This window comes from Chinchilla lanigera, unplaced genomic scaffold (assembly GCF_000276665.1).
Source record: "Chinchilla lanigera isolate Chin_1 unplaced genomic scaffold, ChiLan1.0 scaffold00054, whole genome shotgun sequence".
Taxonomy (NCBI): Eukaryota; Metazoa; Chordata; class Mammalia; order Rodentia; family Chinchillidae; genus Chinchilla; species Chinchilla lanigera.
Genome location: NW_004955455.1, coordinates 5,743,194 through 5,757,865, shown reverse-complemented (window position 1 = coordinate 5,757,865; position 14,672 = coordinate 5,743,194). Strand labels below are relative to the sequence as shown.

General features: G+C 56.0%; 2 protein-coding genes across 18 annotated transcripts in view; one reads left to right on the top strand and one right to left on the bottom strand.

Annotated features, from left to right (window-relative positions):
• The window catches only part of Pisd (phosphatidylserine decarboxylase), a 44,593-nt gene extending 31,543 nt beyond the window's left edge, over positions 1 to 13,050 (top strand). The window contains exons 1-8 of one of the 7 annotated variants that reach the window (XM_013520418.1): positions 2,373 to 2,603; positions 5,487 to 5,741; positions 7,511 to 7,676; positions 9,607 to 9,843; positions 10,096 to 10,234; positions 10,490 to 10,654; positions 10,897 to 11,057; positions 11,709 to 13,050. In XM_013520418.1, the coding sequence (XP_013375872.1) occupies positions 5,689 to 5,741; positions 7,511 to 7,676; positions 9,607 to 9,843; positions 10,096 to 10,234; positions 10,490 to 10,654; positions 10,897 to 11,057; positions 11,709 to 11,933 (1,146 nt within the window). In that variant the 5' untranslated portion in view covers positions 2,373 to 2,603; positions 5,487 to 5,688 and the 3' untranslated portion in view covers positions 11,934 to 13,050. Of the gene's footprint in view, positions 1 to 2,372; positions 2,604 to 4,830; positions 5,083 to 5,486; positions 5,802 to 7,510; positions 7,677 to 9,606; positions 9,844 to 10,095; positions 10,235 to 10,489; positions 10,655 to 10,896; positions 11,058 to 11,708 lie in introns of those variants that run through there. The other 6 variants (XM_005396322.2, XM_005396321.2, XM_013520419.1 and 3 more) reach the window with 6 other exon arrangements.
• Positions 12,988 to 14,672, bottom strand: part of Sfi1 (SFI1 centrin binding protein) — a 77,774-nt gene continuing 76,089 nt past the window's right edge. For 8 of the 11 annotated variants that reach the window (XM_013520410.1, XM_013520407.1, XM_013520408.1 and 5 more), the window contains 5 exons: positions 14,257 to 14,392; positions 14,064 to 14,142; positions 13,787 to 13,828; positions 13,320 to 13,431; positions 12,988 to 13,238 (listed from right to left, as the gene is read on the bottom strand). In XM_013520410.1, coding sequence (XP_013375864.1) covers positions 13,134 to 13,238; positions 13,320 to 13,431; positions 13,787 to 13,828; positions 14,064 to 14,142; positions 14,257 to 14,392 — 474 coding nt within the window. In that variant the 3' untranslated portion in view covers positions 12,988 to 13,133. The remainder of the gene's footprint in view (positions 13,239 to 13,319; positions 13,432 to 13,786; positions 13,829 to 14,063; positions 14,143 to 14,256; positions 14,393 to 14,672) is intronic. The other 3 variants (XM_013520409.1, XM_013520416.1, XM_013520417.1) reach the window with 1 other exon arrangement.

Here is a 14,672-nt window from a genome sequence, read left to right as displayed (position 1 = left end):
TCCCTGCTACTGCAGCCCCTGTCTGTAGCTTATCACATAGCATGTGCTTGCATTGGACCCGTGTCCATGTGAGGAGGAGAGGTGTGTGGGGCTGTGCTGCACCTCATCACTGGGGTCCTCCTCCTGGCTGCCTTGACCACTTGTCTCATCTCCTTACAAAGCCCTATACAAGCTCTCATGTTCCAAATATTGTTTTAGAAAGGAAATACTTAGTGATCAGAAGGAGCTAGAATTGTATTGTGATTTAGTAGCTCAGGAAGAAAAGGCAGCCTTCTGAGGCCGTCTGACCATTGCTAAGGTGGCTACATAGACATGAAGGAGGAGCCTTCGGTTGAACAGTGATGTCCATAGACTTTCTTCCCCCTCCTCTAGAAAACGTTGAGTTGGTTCATTCCATCTGTGAGTTTGCTGAGTGCTTGCTGGGCATGTGCCTGGCACCCTCTGGGTGTGTTTCATTTTGTTCTGCTTTAGTACTGGGAATCGAACTCAGGGCGTTGCGCTTGCCAGGCGGGCACTGAACCCTAGGGGTGTTGACTCAGCAAACTAGGGCCCTCTAATCCAGGGAGGTAGAAAGACATGCCACAAGATGTTCATGCCAGCAGAGGAAAGCCCCATACTTGGACGGACTGACTGTCTTTCTGGTTTTTGTTTTTCTTTTTCATTTTAAACAAGAAGTTTATTTAAACAACAAGATACTTTGACGAATGTGATCATTATGTGTATCTAAAATATACCAATAAAATCTGACTGAAGGGAAAAAATAATAAGACATTTGACTTAAAGGGAAAACTAGGATTTTTTTTTTTTTTTACAGTGATTTTCTCCTAAAGACAGATTGCCCTATACATGTAATAGCTACATACAGAAAAGTTGTAAAATTGTCCTTTGTTTTACAATGATAAATGAAAAACATTAAAATTGTCCAATCAAACAAGATATGCAAGCATTTTTATATTGTCTTTTTTGTTGACACAGTGAGAGCAAAATAACTTACAGGAATATAAAGATAAGAGCTGATGAGCAGCCCATTAACAGAGAAAGGGGGTTACTTTCACAGAACCAGTATTTCCTCATCCCGTTTCTGTTTGATGTCAATCAAACCATTGTTGGCCAATCAGAAAAAAATACGTTCGTGCACATATGCCAGATCTGTTATGTACAAGAAAGCAATGGGGAGGAATAAATGAAATTATAGAGGAAACTATACTGTTGTAGTCAGAATGTGGTGGAACTGAATTGCAGTGTTCTAATTGAGAATGTGTTCTTGGTCTGTAAGAACAGAGTTCTGGAGTAGAGTTGTTGCAGTTTCCTCCTTAGTAGACACCTCCTGCCTGCTGCTGGAACACATCAATTGTATCTTCCCTCCATTTCTAATTGTACAGGTGCGTCTGTTTCATTGATCGGCTCTTCATCAAACTGTACTCTGATCTACCTCATTGACAAACCCTGTCATTCACAATAGGCTTTCCTTAGTTTACTGAGGGGTGTGTGCCTCTTACCTTCACCTGCACCACAGTACCATCCTGCTCCGCCACCTTCAAGTTAATATGACCACTGCTCTCAGTCTTGACTTCTTCCTTGGTTTTTCTGTAAGCCCATAGTGAGCCTCCAGTCTTCTCAGCTGCTGCTTCACAAAGGAGATACCAGGTCCCCAGTCGAGCACACAAGCCACTCCAGGAGCGGCAGAAGGAGGCGGCAGGAGGCGGCATCTGTTTTGTTTTGTTTTGTTTTGAGACAGGGTCTCACTCTGTAGTTCAGGCTGGCCCTGAACTCACAATGTAGCCCAGGCTGGCCTCAAACTCATGGTGATGCTGCTTCAGTCTCTGGAGTACTGGGACGGCAGGTGTGTGCCACCACAGTTTTTCTGAGCTGTAGTTGGAACCTTGTTTAACACTGCTCTACAGTGTTTTCTTCACTGCTCTGCATCTCTTTTTTGGGTCTGAGCCTTTTGTCTGTCAGGATATGCCAGCCTAGAGGACAGGGAACGGGTGGGAGCAGCCTTGCGTCTTTAGGATCAGCTTGGACAGAAGCAAGGACTTTCACATCTTCTGAGCTTTCGGGGTTAGAAAGGGCTGCTAGAGGTGGCTTTTTGCTTAGTCCAGTGAAGCCAGCCCTCAGTGAAGTCAGCAGCACGTGGGACCTCTGACTAATGGGGAGGGGGGAGTGGGAGGGAGGCAGTAGCTTCAGAAGCTATTCAGGGGCCGAGGACGGGGTCCCCCAGCCTTAAGAGGCAGCCTCTGGGGGGCGGCCGGCCCCGCTCTGCTCTGCTGAGGCTTATGGGGCAGCGCCCTTTGTGGGGCGTTGCCGACCTGACTGTGTAGGGCTGGGCCCCTCTTCTTCCCAGACGTGGCTCCTCCTCTTAAAGGAGCCCTTGGGTGCCCAAGGCCTAGCTGGAGCTCACAAGGAGCTGTGACTTTAATTGCTTTAACGGTGTCTGGTGTCACTCCTTCTGCCCCCGCCCCCCACAGCCCTAGTGGCTGGAACCTGAGCCCCACCATCCCTGAGCTTTCCGGAGCCTGAACTGGACCGCTCTGGAGGCCAGAGTCCGGAAGCAAGCCGGAGTAGGACCCATCTGCCAGAAAGTGAATCCACGGGAGCCACAGGTGACTTACAGCAGCAGGCAGTTTCTCAGAGAGGTGCCCTGCCCTGCCCTGCCCTGCCCTAGCCAGCTGGGGGACTGCTTTTGACTCTGGTAGGAGTGCCCTTCTAGCACTTTCGTTCGTGACTGCTGGTTGGCTCATTGGCAGCTAGGAATGATGGAGCCCCCTGGGCCAGCGGAGCCTATAATTTTGATAGTGTTGATCAACTTGTGGCCTCTGTCCCCTGTCAGATCACAGGGCCCAGGCCGCATGAGCTCACTTCCTCCACATTCTGTAACATCCTCTGCTTGCAGCGGTGGTGGCGGGAAGTGAGGCAAATGCCGGGAAGTGCTGCCCTAGCACTGCCTGCTGCCCTGGGCTCCCTAGTGAGCATTTCCTCAGTGCTGCTTCAGGATCTTGGGGACCTGTCACTGGAGAGAGAGAGGGAAGTAGCCCTGTTCATCAGGAGGCCTGGAGGTGTCCAGATTTGTCTCCCTCCATGTCGGCCGAGGGCTGGGGTACAGGTGGCACATAGCTTCTTTGTAGTGTCCCCTACAGGTGCCAGAGCTGCTTTTCTTTGGGAGACTGCGAAGGAGAGACTCAGCCTGGTCTGTCACTCCCACCCCTTTCCTTCCCGCTGATTGGAGGATGGGCTCCTTGGAGTCCCTCTCTGTGGGCCCTCTTACCCACAAGGTCCCAAGATGACTCAACCATTTTGCCAAGGGATAGTTCATTTTCTGGTCCCCTGTTTGTGAAGTTTTATCCACTCCTAGCCCTGGGAACATGAGGGAGGAGGGGTTGGTCACCTCGCTGGGCACACCTGCTGGGTGGCCCTGGCTCCGGGGAGCTGGAGAGGAAGTGGTCGTAGCCCGCCAGCATCCCCACTGGAGCCAACCTCAGGCTCCCCTCTTTGCATGTTCCTCAGTCAAGCTGAGGGCTCAAGGGTCAAGGAGGGTAAAATCTCCGGCTGTGAGTCCAAGGGCTGTCACAGGTGACTGGTAAGTGGGCTCTGAATGGGGAGGCTGGAAGCACTGCTGGCCGAGAAGCAGCTCTGCCTGGGAGATGAGGCAGAGACTTCAGGGGCCCCTTTCCTTCCTCCTGCAGCTCTGGGCTGGTGCCCAGCCTTCAGGAGCTGTGGATGGTGTTTGAGGGGAATTCTGACACCTTGCTCTCAGTGTTCCATTTTAGAAGAGGGAAAATAGTAAAAATGACAAGGACTTGTGCCTGACCCTGGCTTTCCTGGGCCAAGTACGGCTGGGTGACCCAGCTCCTCAGGGCGGTTCTTACCATCTCTCTATGGAAGCAGCCCCTTGGGCTGGTCCCCTTGAGCTTCCCCTATGCAGGCAGAAGGAGCCCTGGCCCTTGTGTCCTGGTGAGCCATCTGTCCTGCCAGACCCCTGGCACCAAAGGCCTCTGGTCTTCAGCAGGGCTTGACCTAGACAGGCAGAATGAAATGCCAGAGTTCCCATAGGCGTCTCCTTGAAGAACCTGTATGTTTTGTCCAAGCCCTGATTTTGTGGGCTCCTGCCAGACACATTCAGTGCTATTGTAGTTAGTGTCCCACATGGTAGGACGGCAAAGAAAACTTAGCAGAGGCTGGAGGTCACAGGTCCCCTCCTCCCCTCCTACACCACAAGGCCATGCTTGCCTCCCTGAGAATCCTGGTGTGAGCTCAGCTCCTCTTCTTCCAGCCTATGCTTGTTAGAGCAGAGAAAGAGCTTCCCTCTGTGGAGCCAGGCACAGGCTCACCCAGACCGCTCAGCATCCCCTGGTCCTGTTTCCCTGGCCACTGGGGAGCCTGGGGAGCCTGGGGAGCCTGGGGAGCCAGGGGAGGTAGGTGTGAGCTCCATACATAGGCAGAATGGAGTAACCTGACCATTGTTGATCATTGTGCGGATAGATGTTGAAGTTGAGGCCTCTTGCTATGTCACAGTGTGTTAGCAGTACCAGCGGGCCTTCCATGGATCCAATCTCTGCCTTAGCTAGCAGCTCGTGGGGCCCGCATTTCTTCATCCAAAGATAGTGACATGTACCTGCTCCCTTCCCAGACTCTGGGTGAAATTGGAGGCCAGGTGGAGTGGGCTCACAGTCAGCCCATGTCAGCAGCCCACATCCTTCCCCCTCACCCTGTGTCCGCCCTCCCCAGCCCGCCCCCCTTCGTCACCCTTCGCAACCCTGCCTGTCCTGGGCTGAGACAGCAACAGCTGTGGAATATTTGCTCTTCTTCCCCTGTTATCTGTGCAGTGGGAAGACCTTGTTCTGGCAGGGTGGTTCCTGCAGATAGATAGCCAGGGAGGAGCCTGGCCAAAGTGCTTTTCTGTAGCAGAGATGGAAAAAGCGGAGCAGAATGGTATGGCCTGTTCCCAGGGCCAGGCTGGATTTTCCTGAGGCCACCCAGGTGCACAGCTTCTGAGGAGGCCAGAATGGGGTCGGAGCTAGGTCCTGGGGAGTTTTCAGGCTAGAAGAGAGCTGGAGCAGACCTGACGCCCAGGTTCTGACCAAGGTACCTTGTTTGGCAGCCTGCTACTTTCATTCTTCAGATACTCCTTTGTAACCTGAATCGAAAATGGGTCAGGTCCTGGTGAGGGGGGGGCCCCCAGCCTGGAGCACAGGGCTCAGATTCCCGCCTTGTTCCTTTAGAGCCCAGCAGCGCCTGGAAGCCCTGGCGCTGTCTGCTTCTCCTCCCTGCCATAGGCTTTGACAGTGTGTGGCCCCAGGGCCGCCTGCACCTTCTGCCCTCCCAGCCCAGTTAAGGGAGTGGGTGAGCTGGGGCAGCAGCAACCAGGCAGGTCACCAAGCAGAGTGGGCTGAGTGTAGCAGCTTCTGCCCTGGGTCGCAAGCCTGAGTGGGTGACTTGAGCTGGAGGCCTGAGCAAACGTGTGACCGGTGCCTGTCTGTTTACAATAGCCCTGGCCATCCTAGCCTGTGTCCTGTGAGTGATCCAGATTGAGCCAAGCCGGGAAGCAGCGCCACCAGCCATCAGCACCCCTTGAGAAGTGACAGCACGGGAGATCCTCCAGCAAGGGGGGGAAGGGGAGGAAGGAAAGAAAAACAAAGGCGAGTGAGCGAGCGCAGGAGCCTTTGCGCCGCCTCCCTGTGCCTGCCCACAATGTGTCAGTCAGAGGCGCGGCGAGGACCAGAGCTCCGAGCAGCAGCGAAATGGTGAGATGCTGCCCACCGCCGCGTCCTAACCCTACCGTGCCCCGCCACAATCTCCGGAAGGTCAGAGTTCATGTCCACCGGCCTCGAAGTGGAGGTAGCAGTGGGGGGCCTGGGGGTCAGCCCCCTCGGCTGGAAGGGCCTGGCGAGGGCGGCCTGAACGCCCTCAGTAAGAGAGCCCGCTTCAGGTACTTGGGCCTCGAGGAGGGGTCCGTGGGGGGAGGTGGCCACAGGCTTCTGAACTCTCGGCCCTTGGATGGGGTTTCCAGGTCCCCGTTCTCCCCCTGCAGACCCTTACTTCAGACAGCTAGAAGCGGGGTGCCTGTGGCTCTTCTAGGATTGGTCTCTGCTCTTCTGCAGTAAGCAGGGCGGGGAAGTCCCGAGGGATGGCGGTGATTTGTCTTTGCTTGGCTCCTGCCACCTCCCCAGACCTTTTAAAAACATAATAGAACGGGATGGGAGAGATGGAAGGAAAGCAGGGCATCTGGTGAGCTGTGGGGACGCGGCCGCCTGCAGAGCGGAACCCCGCCTTCCTCTGCAATCACAGACCGCAGGGCCTGCCGGTGGCTCAGCTCTCCGTTCGCTCAGCTCTTGATGCTCAGCTGAGATGCCCCTTTGATCCTTGGGGAGCAGAGGACCAGCTCCTGAGAGCTTCGACGCCGATGGCAATCTTACTGTCCAGTTGAATGTAGTCATTTTGCAGATTGGAAAGCTGAGGCCTGAGCGGGTGGCCGTGTAGTGTTCTGATGGGTACACTGAGGCTTCAGGAGTATTTTTGAGGGCCTGGGCCTGTGACAGGGGGAGTTGGTTGCTGCTCAGGAGCCCAGCTTCTGCAACTCCGGGAAGCGAGGCTGTGCTGAATGCCCAGAGTTTGTGCTGGTGGAGTTGGGTAGAGGACCACCCACCCTGCTGAAAGGAGGAGCTGGGGTCATGTGTGTGGCTTCAGCTGAGTGGGAGGTGATTGGGGAGGGAGTTCCCCCCACAAACCTGTGGGTGAGTTTTAAAGAACTTGCCCTACTGTTGAAAGACCGTGCAGGTAGGACAGAGCTATAGCTTTAGTAGGGGTGTGTGCGTGCGTGTGTGTGTGTGTGTGTGTGTGTGTGTGTGTAGTGTGCATGCAATCATGTGAGTGTGCATGTGTATACATACCCTTTGACATCTTGTCTGACCCTGTCCTTTAATTTAGTAGAGAAGGAAGCAAAAGGGCTGGAGCCATGAAGAGCTTTTCCCACGTCCTGCAGTGGGGTAGGGGCAAGACTCCGCAGGCAGTCACCTAGCGGACCAGGTCACAGCACCATGGTACTGTGCATTGCTGTGCTGTCTGGACTCAGTCCTGGTACCTGTATGGCAGAGCTGTCCTTTCCTCACACTGGCCATGGGAAGCTGAGGATATGAGGCAGGCGCTCCGCCTTACTTGCCTTGTTCTGGGACGTTGAGGCCCTTGCCAGGGCTTCCCCATGCTGAGAAGTTGCTCTGTCTGTGAAGTGCCCAGGAGCTGGGCCTAAATGTCTCTGTCCTGCTGCCCGCCGTCCCGCTTCCCCTCAGCCTGACAGCAGGTGGGAGAGACTAGGAAATGAGTCAGCCAGAGAGGCAGCCGAGTCCCTTACTCATAATAGGATTGGCACGGGGGCACTGCAGCCCTTACTGGGCTCTGTTACTCCATTGGAGAGGCAGCTTGCTGAGGGTGGGGACTGCAGTGTCAGTGGTCAAGATGGGGTGCTCCTGGGTCCCTCTTAAGACCCCAGCCCCTGACCTTGGCTTCTGCCCTACAGGTTGCACTTTCCCCAGCTGGCCCTGCGGAGGAGGCTGGGCCAGCTGAGCTGTATGTCCAGACCTGCCCTGAAACTGCGCTCCTGGCCCCTGACTGTCCTGTACTACCTCCTGCCCTTTGGTGCCCTCAGGCCGCTCAGCCGGGTGGGATGGCGGCCTGTGAGCAGGGTAAGTGTGCATACAGGCCTCAGGAGCCGCAGGCCTGGCCTAAGCAGGCCTGAGGGTGGGGCACAGGGGAGACCAAGAAAGGGACAAGTCGTCAGAAGTAGAAGCAGGGGCTCACCGATAGGTGGCTGGTGTAGGACGCGTCAGTGGTTGGGAAGGCCAAGGGAGCGGGGACAGGTTCATTAGTGTTCGTGTGGACCGAGTGTTCGGTGTCCCTTGTTTGCTCCTTGCCTGCTTCACTGGTGCCACTGGGGGCTGTGCTTCTGGAAGGAACGTAGACTGGGCAGTCAGAAAACGGTGACTGTCTGTGTTCAGGCAGGAGAGAGCTAAGAGGCAGTTTTGAGAAGAATCCAAAGAAATTCTGGATGCCAGGGGTAGTTCGGGAATGGGACCATTAGTATGAGGACATCCTTGAGGAACCAGGAGGCTGCACAGGTGCTTGCCCTGGGCAGGATCCAACTAGCAAGTCCCTGGAGTGTTCTCTTGCCCTCAGCTCCCAGGCAGGCCCACCCCAAGGAGGAAAGCCTGCTTCTGGGGCCTTAGAACCAGGATGAGTATCACAAGATCTCAGGACACTAAGGCGTACTGGACATTAGAGCAGGTGGCAGCTGACTGCCAAGCATGGCGTAGGGCAGTGGTGGCAGACCTATGGCACCAGTGCTGCAGCCATCTGTTCGTTGTCACTGAAAGTTCTAAAAAGCTTGCCATCACGGCCCTGTGGTCACACCGCAGCCCTGGGCCACTTTAGGTGGTTGGGCATCAGCTGGCAGGCCTAAGAACAATACTGGTGAGCCACTCACTTAGTACCTCAGTGGTAATGAAAGTTGTGAGAGGACTTGTACACCTTAGAGCTGGTGCTTGGTTGTGTTCAGGCAAGCAGCGGTTCCAGTCCAAGGCAGTTCCCACTAGGCTACCCAGCTCGTCAGGAGAGCTCTGGGACCCCGCCCAAGTGGGACTGGGGCCTGTCCCTAGCGGCTCCAGGCTGGAGGGACCAAAAGGAGGCCTATAGGGCGATTTCCCTCTTGTCTCCAGGGAGAGCCCTAGGTGCGGGCTGCTTCGTTTACTGGCTCGGGTACAGGATGTCCCTGAAGGCCAGGCCTTCTGTGGGCCCTACGGGTGGGAGCTGCCTCCATGGGCTTCACACAGAAGCCTCAGCTTCGTGGTGTCAGGGGACCAGGCTCCAGCCTGGGGTGGTTGAAGCCAGGAGTTGACGGCTTTAGGATGGCTGCACTGGGGAGCTCTGTGGACTGACACTGAGGCAACAGGCCATGAGCCCCTCTGGGTCTTGGGCCATCCTGGAGTAGACACACAGCTCTGGACAGCAAATGGCATGTTTCTTGTCCCCACAGCCTCCTTGATATCAGCCCTGTAAGTACTGGCTAGATCTTCAGGGCATCTTGGGCCTGGGAGACTTGGGGATAGCAGATCTACATCTGAGTGTCCACCTTGCTTCTTTGAATTAAAGATGATGTCCACTTTGGACTATAGACAGACCTTTCCCAGCTCCTAGTAGCATCCTGCTCCTTGAAAGGTCTGGGCTATGAGTGACCCGGGCCAAGGGCAGCATGCCCACGTCTCCTGCTGCAGTCTGTCTCAGGCTAGCACCAGGTCCATTTGTGATGTCCTGTTTTCAAGCAGTTAACACTGTTCGGCCGTGTCCCCTGCTGATACTAGGGCAGTTGCTCTTTGACTTTTGCATCCAATGAAGTGACCTGATATGCTCACATCTAATCCTCAGGATGTGAGTGTTTGACAAGTGCAGTCTGGTTCCCAGTGAGAAACAACCACATCACAAAAGCAGCTTGGGGCTCCTACGCCTCCCTGGTGGCCTCTGCTGGGTTTTCTTTCTTGCGGGGCGGGGATGGGTGGGCTGACAACTACACTCAGGCTCTTTGGAGCTGCGCCAGCTCAATGCCTGCCCTGTGGCCCACAGGTGGCTCTGTACAAGTCAGTGCCAACGCGTTTGCTGTCCCGGGCCTGGGGTCGCCTCAACCAGGTGGAGCTGCCGCACTGGCTACGCCGGCCTGTCTACAGCCTGTACATCTGGACCTTCGGGGTGAACATGAAGGAGGCAGCCGTGGAGGACTTGCACCACTACCGCAACCTCAGCGAGTTCTTCCGGCGCAAGCTGAAGCCACAGGCCCGGCCTGTCTGTGGCCTGCACAGTGTGGTAAGGCCCATCTCTTGCGTCTGTTCTTCTGGAAATGGCAGTTTTGCCTGCATTTGTGAACCGAGCCCAGCAGCCCCCACTGTCCACAGCCCCTGTAGTGGCTCTCCCGAGCTGGCCCTACTTCCCCACACAGTGAGGTGCGGACTGTCCAGCACGTGCAGGGAGGTGGAGCTGTGGGTGCTCGGCAGATAAGGTGTGGGTCCTGGAGGGAGGACTTTTTGTCTTGATGTCAAGCCTCTCTGGCCCCTCCAGATCAGCCCATCCGATGGGAAGATCCTCAACTTCGGGCAGGTGAAGAACTGTGAGGTCGAGCAAGTGAAGGGGGTCACCTACTCACTGGAGTCGTTCCTGGGCCCTCGCACCTACCCGGAGGACCTGCCCTTCCCCCCAGGTGAGTCACTGCCCGGTCGGTGCCGGGGCTGGTACCTAAGGCTGAGGGAGGGAGAGTGGGACAGGGCGGAAGGAAAGACGGGCAGGCTCTGGGCAGCAGGCTGGCCTTCTCCGGTGGTGGGACCGGGAGTCACTGGAAGCCTTGGGCCTTCCTGGGAGGGTGTCCGGGCTCCACGCTGGATGCTCACCGTCACATGGGCTGGATGGCACCCAGAGCTCCTCTGAGAGCTTGGCTCTTTTCTGCTCTACCCTACAGCCTCCTCAGAAGGCTGGTCACCTGGGAAGGACTCCTTCAGAAACCAGCTGGTCACCCGGGAAGGGAATGAGCTGTACCACTGTGTCATCTACCTGGCCCCCGGGGACTACCACTGCTTCCACTCCCCCACTGACTGGACTGTCTCCCACAGGCGCCACTTCCCAGGTAGGCCCAGGGCTGGCCTGTGGGTGGGAGCTGCCCCCATGGGCTTCAGAGGCCTCCGTTCCTTGGTGTCAGGCGACCAGGTTCAGCCTGGGTTGGTCAAGGCCAGGAGCTGACGGCTTCAGGATGGCTGGGCCTGGGAGCTCTGTATTTGGACTGACACTGAGGCGACAGGCCATGAGCCCCTCTGGGTCTTGGGCCATGCTGGCTCTGGACAGCAAGTGGCATGTTTCTTGTCCCCACAGGCTCCTTGATGTCTGTGAACCCTGGCATGGCCCGCTGGATCAAAGAGCTCTTCTGCCACAATGAACGGGTAGTCCTGACAGGGGACTGGAAACATGGCTTCTTCTCATTAACAGCTGTGGGGGCCACCAACGTGGGCTCTATTCGTATTTACTTTGACCGGGTAAGCAGAACCTAGGCCATGCTAAAGCCCTGGGGCTGGTTTTCTTAGGTCCATTTGCCCCATCTGCTGTACAGATGATCTTTGGGGCCTGTAAGTTCTAGCAGGACCTCGACCCTGCAAAACCTGACTGCTGAGCTACTGCTCTGGTGGGTGCCCTTGCCAGCTGAGGCCTCCGTCCTTTGCCACTCACCTGTGTGGAGGTAGCTGAGAAGTAACTTCCCTGCCTGGCATCTTCCTCTGCCAGAAGCTGTGGTCAGAGGCAAGAGTAAGGGCAGACCTGGAGGAGTCCTGAGCTTGGGGTGGGTCCCTCACACGAGGCCAGAGTGTGAGCAAGTGTCTACTTGCCTAAAGCTGGCTTGCACACATGGAGAACTTGGTTTCTTTTGGCTGTCACTCTGACTGCTGAGGGCGCTGGCCTTGCACCATTTGTGCTAGAACAGTTGGGTCTCAATTCTCTTCGTGAGCCTGCTTCACAGCAGGTACTGGGACTTCTGGTTAGGCTAGACGTCGTGACCCTGAGATGCTGTCCCTGCCACTCATTCTGAGCTGGGGGAGGGGGTTGGAGGACCAGCAGCAGGACTCCAGATGCAGGCAAGGGTGGCATTCCCCAGTCTAAGCCACTTCTAACTCCTACCCATTCCCCGTTCCCAGGACCTGCACACCAACAGTCCAAGATACAGCAAGGGTTCTTACAATGACTTCAGCTTTGTGACACATGCCAACAAGGAGGGCGTGCCCATGCGCAAGGGCGAGCACCTGGGCGAGTTCAACCTGGGCTCCACCATTGTGCTCATCTTCGAGGCCCCCAAGGACTTCAATTTCAGGCTGAAAGCAGGACAGAAGATCCGCTTTGGGGAGGCGCTGGGCTCCCTCTAAGGCCTCTTCCTGGCTATGGCTGCTGAGCGAATCTTTCTACACAGGAGTATAAGGGTCTTTTAGGCCCTGAGGATGTCCAGGTGACCACCACAGGGCCACAGGGTGTCGGCTTGGTAGGATTTCAATGATCTGCTCTTGCCCGTCCCAGGGTGCAGACAAGAGGTTCTGGACCCTTTTCACAAGGCAGCCAGAGCCCGTATGATGCCCTAGGCCTACCCTACAGAGAAAATGTGTCAGTGGGAATGATCTGAGTCACTTGTAGATCTTTTGTAACATGTGTAAACTGGAGACCCCACACATCTCCTGGCTGAGTGTTCAGCTGGTCTTGGACATTGAAGACGGTGAGTGCTAAAGTGCCCTGTAGCTGCTCCTCCCATCACGGGACAGTCTTCTGCAGCCCCTTGTGCTTTTTCTGGCCTTCCCCTTGTCCTCCCCAGGGTAAGGCCCCTCCCTGGTAAGGACCGTGGACCCACCCTCTCCTCAGAGCAGGCCTCACGGGGCCTTCTCTTCTTATTCTTCCCTCGCCCTGCTTGTTGGAAAAGCAGAATCTTCTTTGCATCTTTGGCTGAATGCATTGCCTTGGACTTTGCCATTGTTTTCTGAGGATGGTGACTAATGAAGTGGCCCTCCATAGGCCCTGAGGAGTGACCTTCCAGAGCTGGCTGAGCCCTGCCTGTAGCAGGCAAGACATTTACTGTCCGCCTTGGAGGCAGCCGCAGTCAACAGGGCAACAAGTGGAGGCCTAGCTCAGGACCAGGGTGGGGGCTGGTATTCCCTCCCCAGATCCAGCCCTCTAAGAAGTGGGGGAAATTGCTGCTTTTGGCCCAGCGGCTGTGGCTGCGTTGAAGGCAAAAGAGCCTTAACGGTGGATCAGTGCCTAGAAAACCTGTCCTGGGTGACAGGTATGTAGGCCTTGGGGAGCCTACTGGTGGGGATGAGGCTGAGTTTTGTGCTGATCCTGGGAACGCTGTGAATTTCTCCTGCAGGAGAAGTCATTGAACTTTTTCAACTGTATCAGTAGCACAGTATTTTTGTATGAAAAGCAGGAGACTTCTGAACAGTAATTCATTTAATTGCAAGGCATTTTGGAATTAAAAAAACCCATAAAACTGTAAAACATGCTAGCATTGTTTTATGTTCCTGGAGGTGGCCCGAAGCCTGCCCTGCACCAACAGCACTTGTCTCCCTGGGGTGGGCCCATTAGTGCAGAGCCTGCCGCAAGGCCTGGATGCGTGCTGTGCAGGAGCGGATGGGCTGGCGCTGGGCCTGAAGCTCCTCCGACAGTTGCTGGATCTGCAGTTCCACCTGGGAGCAGGCGGGGGACAGGCTGAACTGAGAGGATGCACAGCCCAGGGAACTGCCCCTGGGACTAGCGTGGGGTCTCACCTCCTCAAGCTCTTTCTGCATCTGCTGCTCTGCGTCGTGGTCCTCCGCCCTGGGCTCCTCCTGGCTCAACTCCAGCCACTTTCGCAAGCTGCTTGCTTGTCGCTGGCAGGACCTGAGGATGTGGACACCTGCTGCCTGCCAGGTTGGGTTCTTGGCAGAGCCTTAAGGCAGTCTCTCTGGCTCAGGGAGAAGCAAAGCAGCTAATTCTCATGCAGGGAGAAGGTGGAGAAAGGCCTGGAAGGCCCCCTGCCCTGAGATGCAGGACCTGGCTTGGGAGGCCAACAGTTGTTTATCCCTCAGCCTCCTCCACCTTCACCAGTAAATGGGTGGGCCCCTGAAAACACCCGTAATCTTTGCAGAGCTGGGAATGAAGGGACCAGCCTTTGCCCCAGATCTCTGAGGCTGCTACAACTGGTGGTTCTCAGACTGCTGGGTGCAGCTGGGCCATAGGCCTGTCCGCTTCATACCTCTCTCCTGTGTTAGAATCACAGTCACTGGGTAGACACGACCTGATTAGGGTTTACAAGTCTTGTTTAGTGTCATCATCCCCCATCAAAGGTAGGGCCTCCCCACCCCAGGTGAGGCCAACTTGGGCCTTCCTTAATAAACAGGTGTGCGGGTGGCACAGCAGGGAGAGGACGCTTCACACAGCACACCGCACCTCACTCCCCTCGCAGGTAAACCAGCCCCAGGGAAACAGAACCTCCTGCCTTCCTAGGCCACGGCACGTCCTGGGATGCTCACCAGAGGTTCTGCCTGGTGGTCTGGTAGTGCTGTAATTGCTGCTGGATCCCCTCCAGCTCAGCCTCAAGGTCCATGTGGCCTGTGGCAACAGAAGGAGCTTAACTTGACCATTTCCCCTCGAACCAGGAAGAGCATCAAGTCCACGGTGAAGGACTGGGCTGAGTGCTGCCTTGTGAAGGCCCCAAGTACTCACCTGCAGCTTCAATGCCAAGACCAGGCCTGGCCCTGGCGCCTGTGAAGTCCTCAGGCAGGAGCAGATGAGGGTCAGGGCCACAGGCCAGAGTTGGGGGAGCCTGGGGTTTAGACCCAGGGGCGGGCTGTGCTGACGTCTGTAAAGGAGAGGTGGACGCTTAGAAGAGAAGACAGGACACCTGACAGGAAGGCACCATGTCTCCATCCTCTGTCTCAATGCCTGTTGCCCACTGTGCCCTGCAAGGGGAGGGGTAAGTGAGCCCCCAGCTGCAGGAGCGGGAAACCCCAGGCCCTGCCCTGCCCTAACCAGCTTACCCAGTACCTGGCATCACTGGCAAAGTCCCACAAGCAACCCCACTGCACCAGCCCCGTGCAGGGGCCTTGTTAGCACTGTCCCCAGCAGCTGTGTCAAGTCTT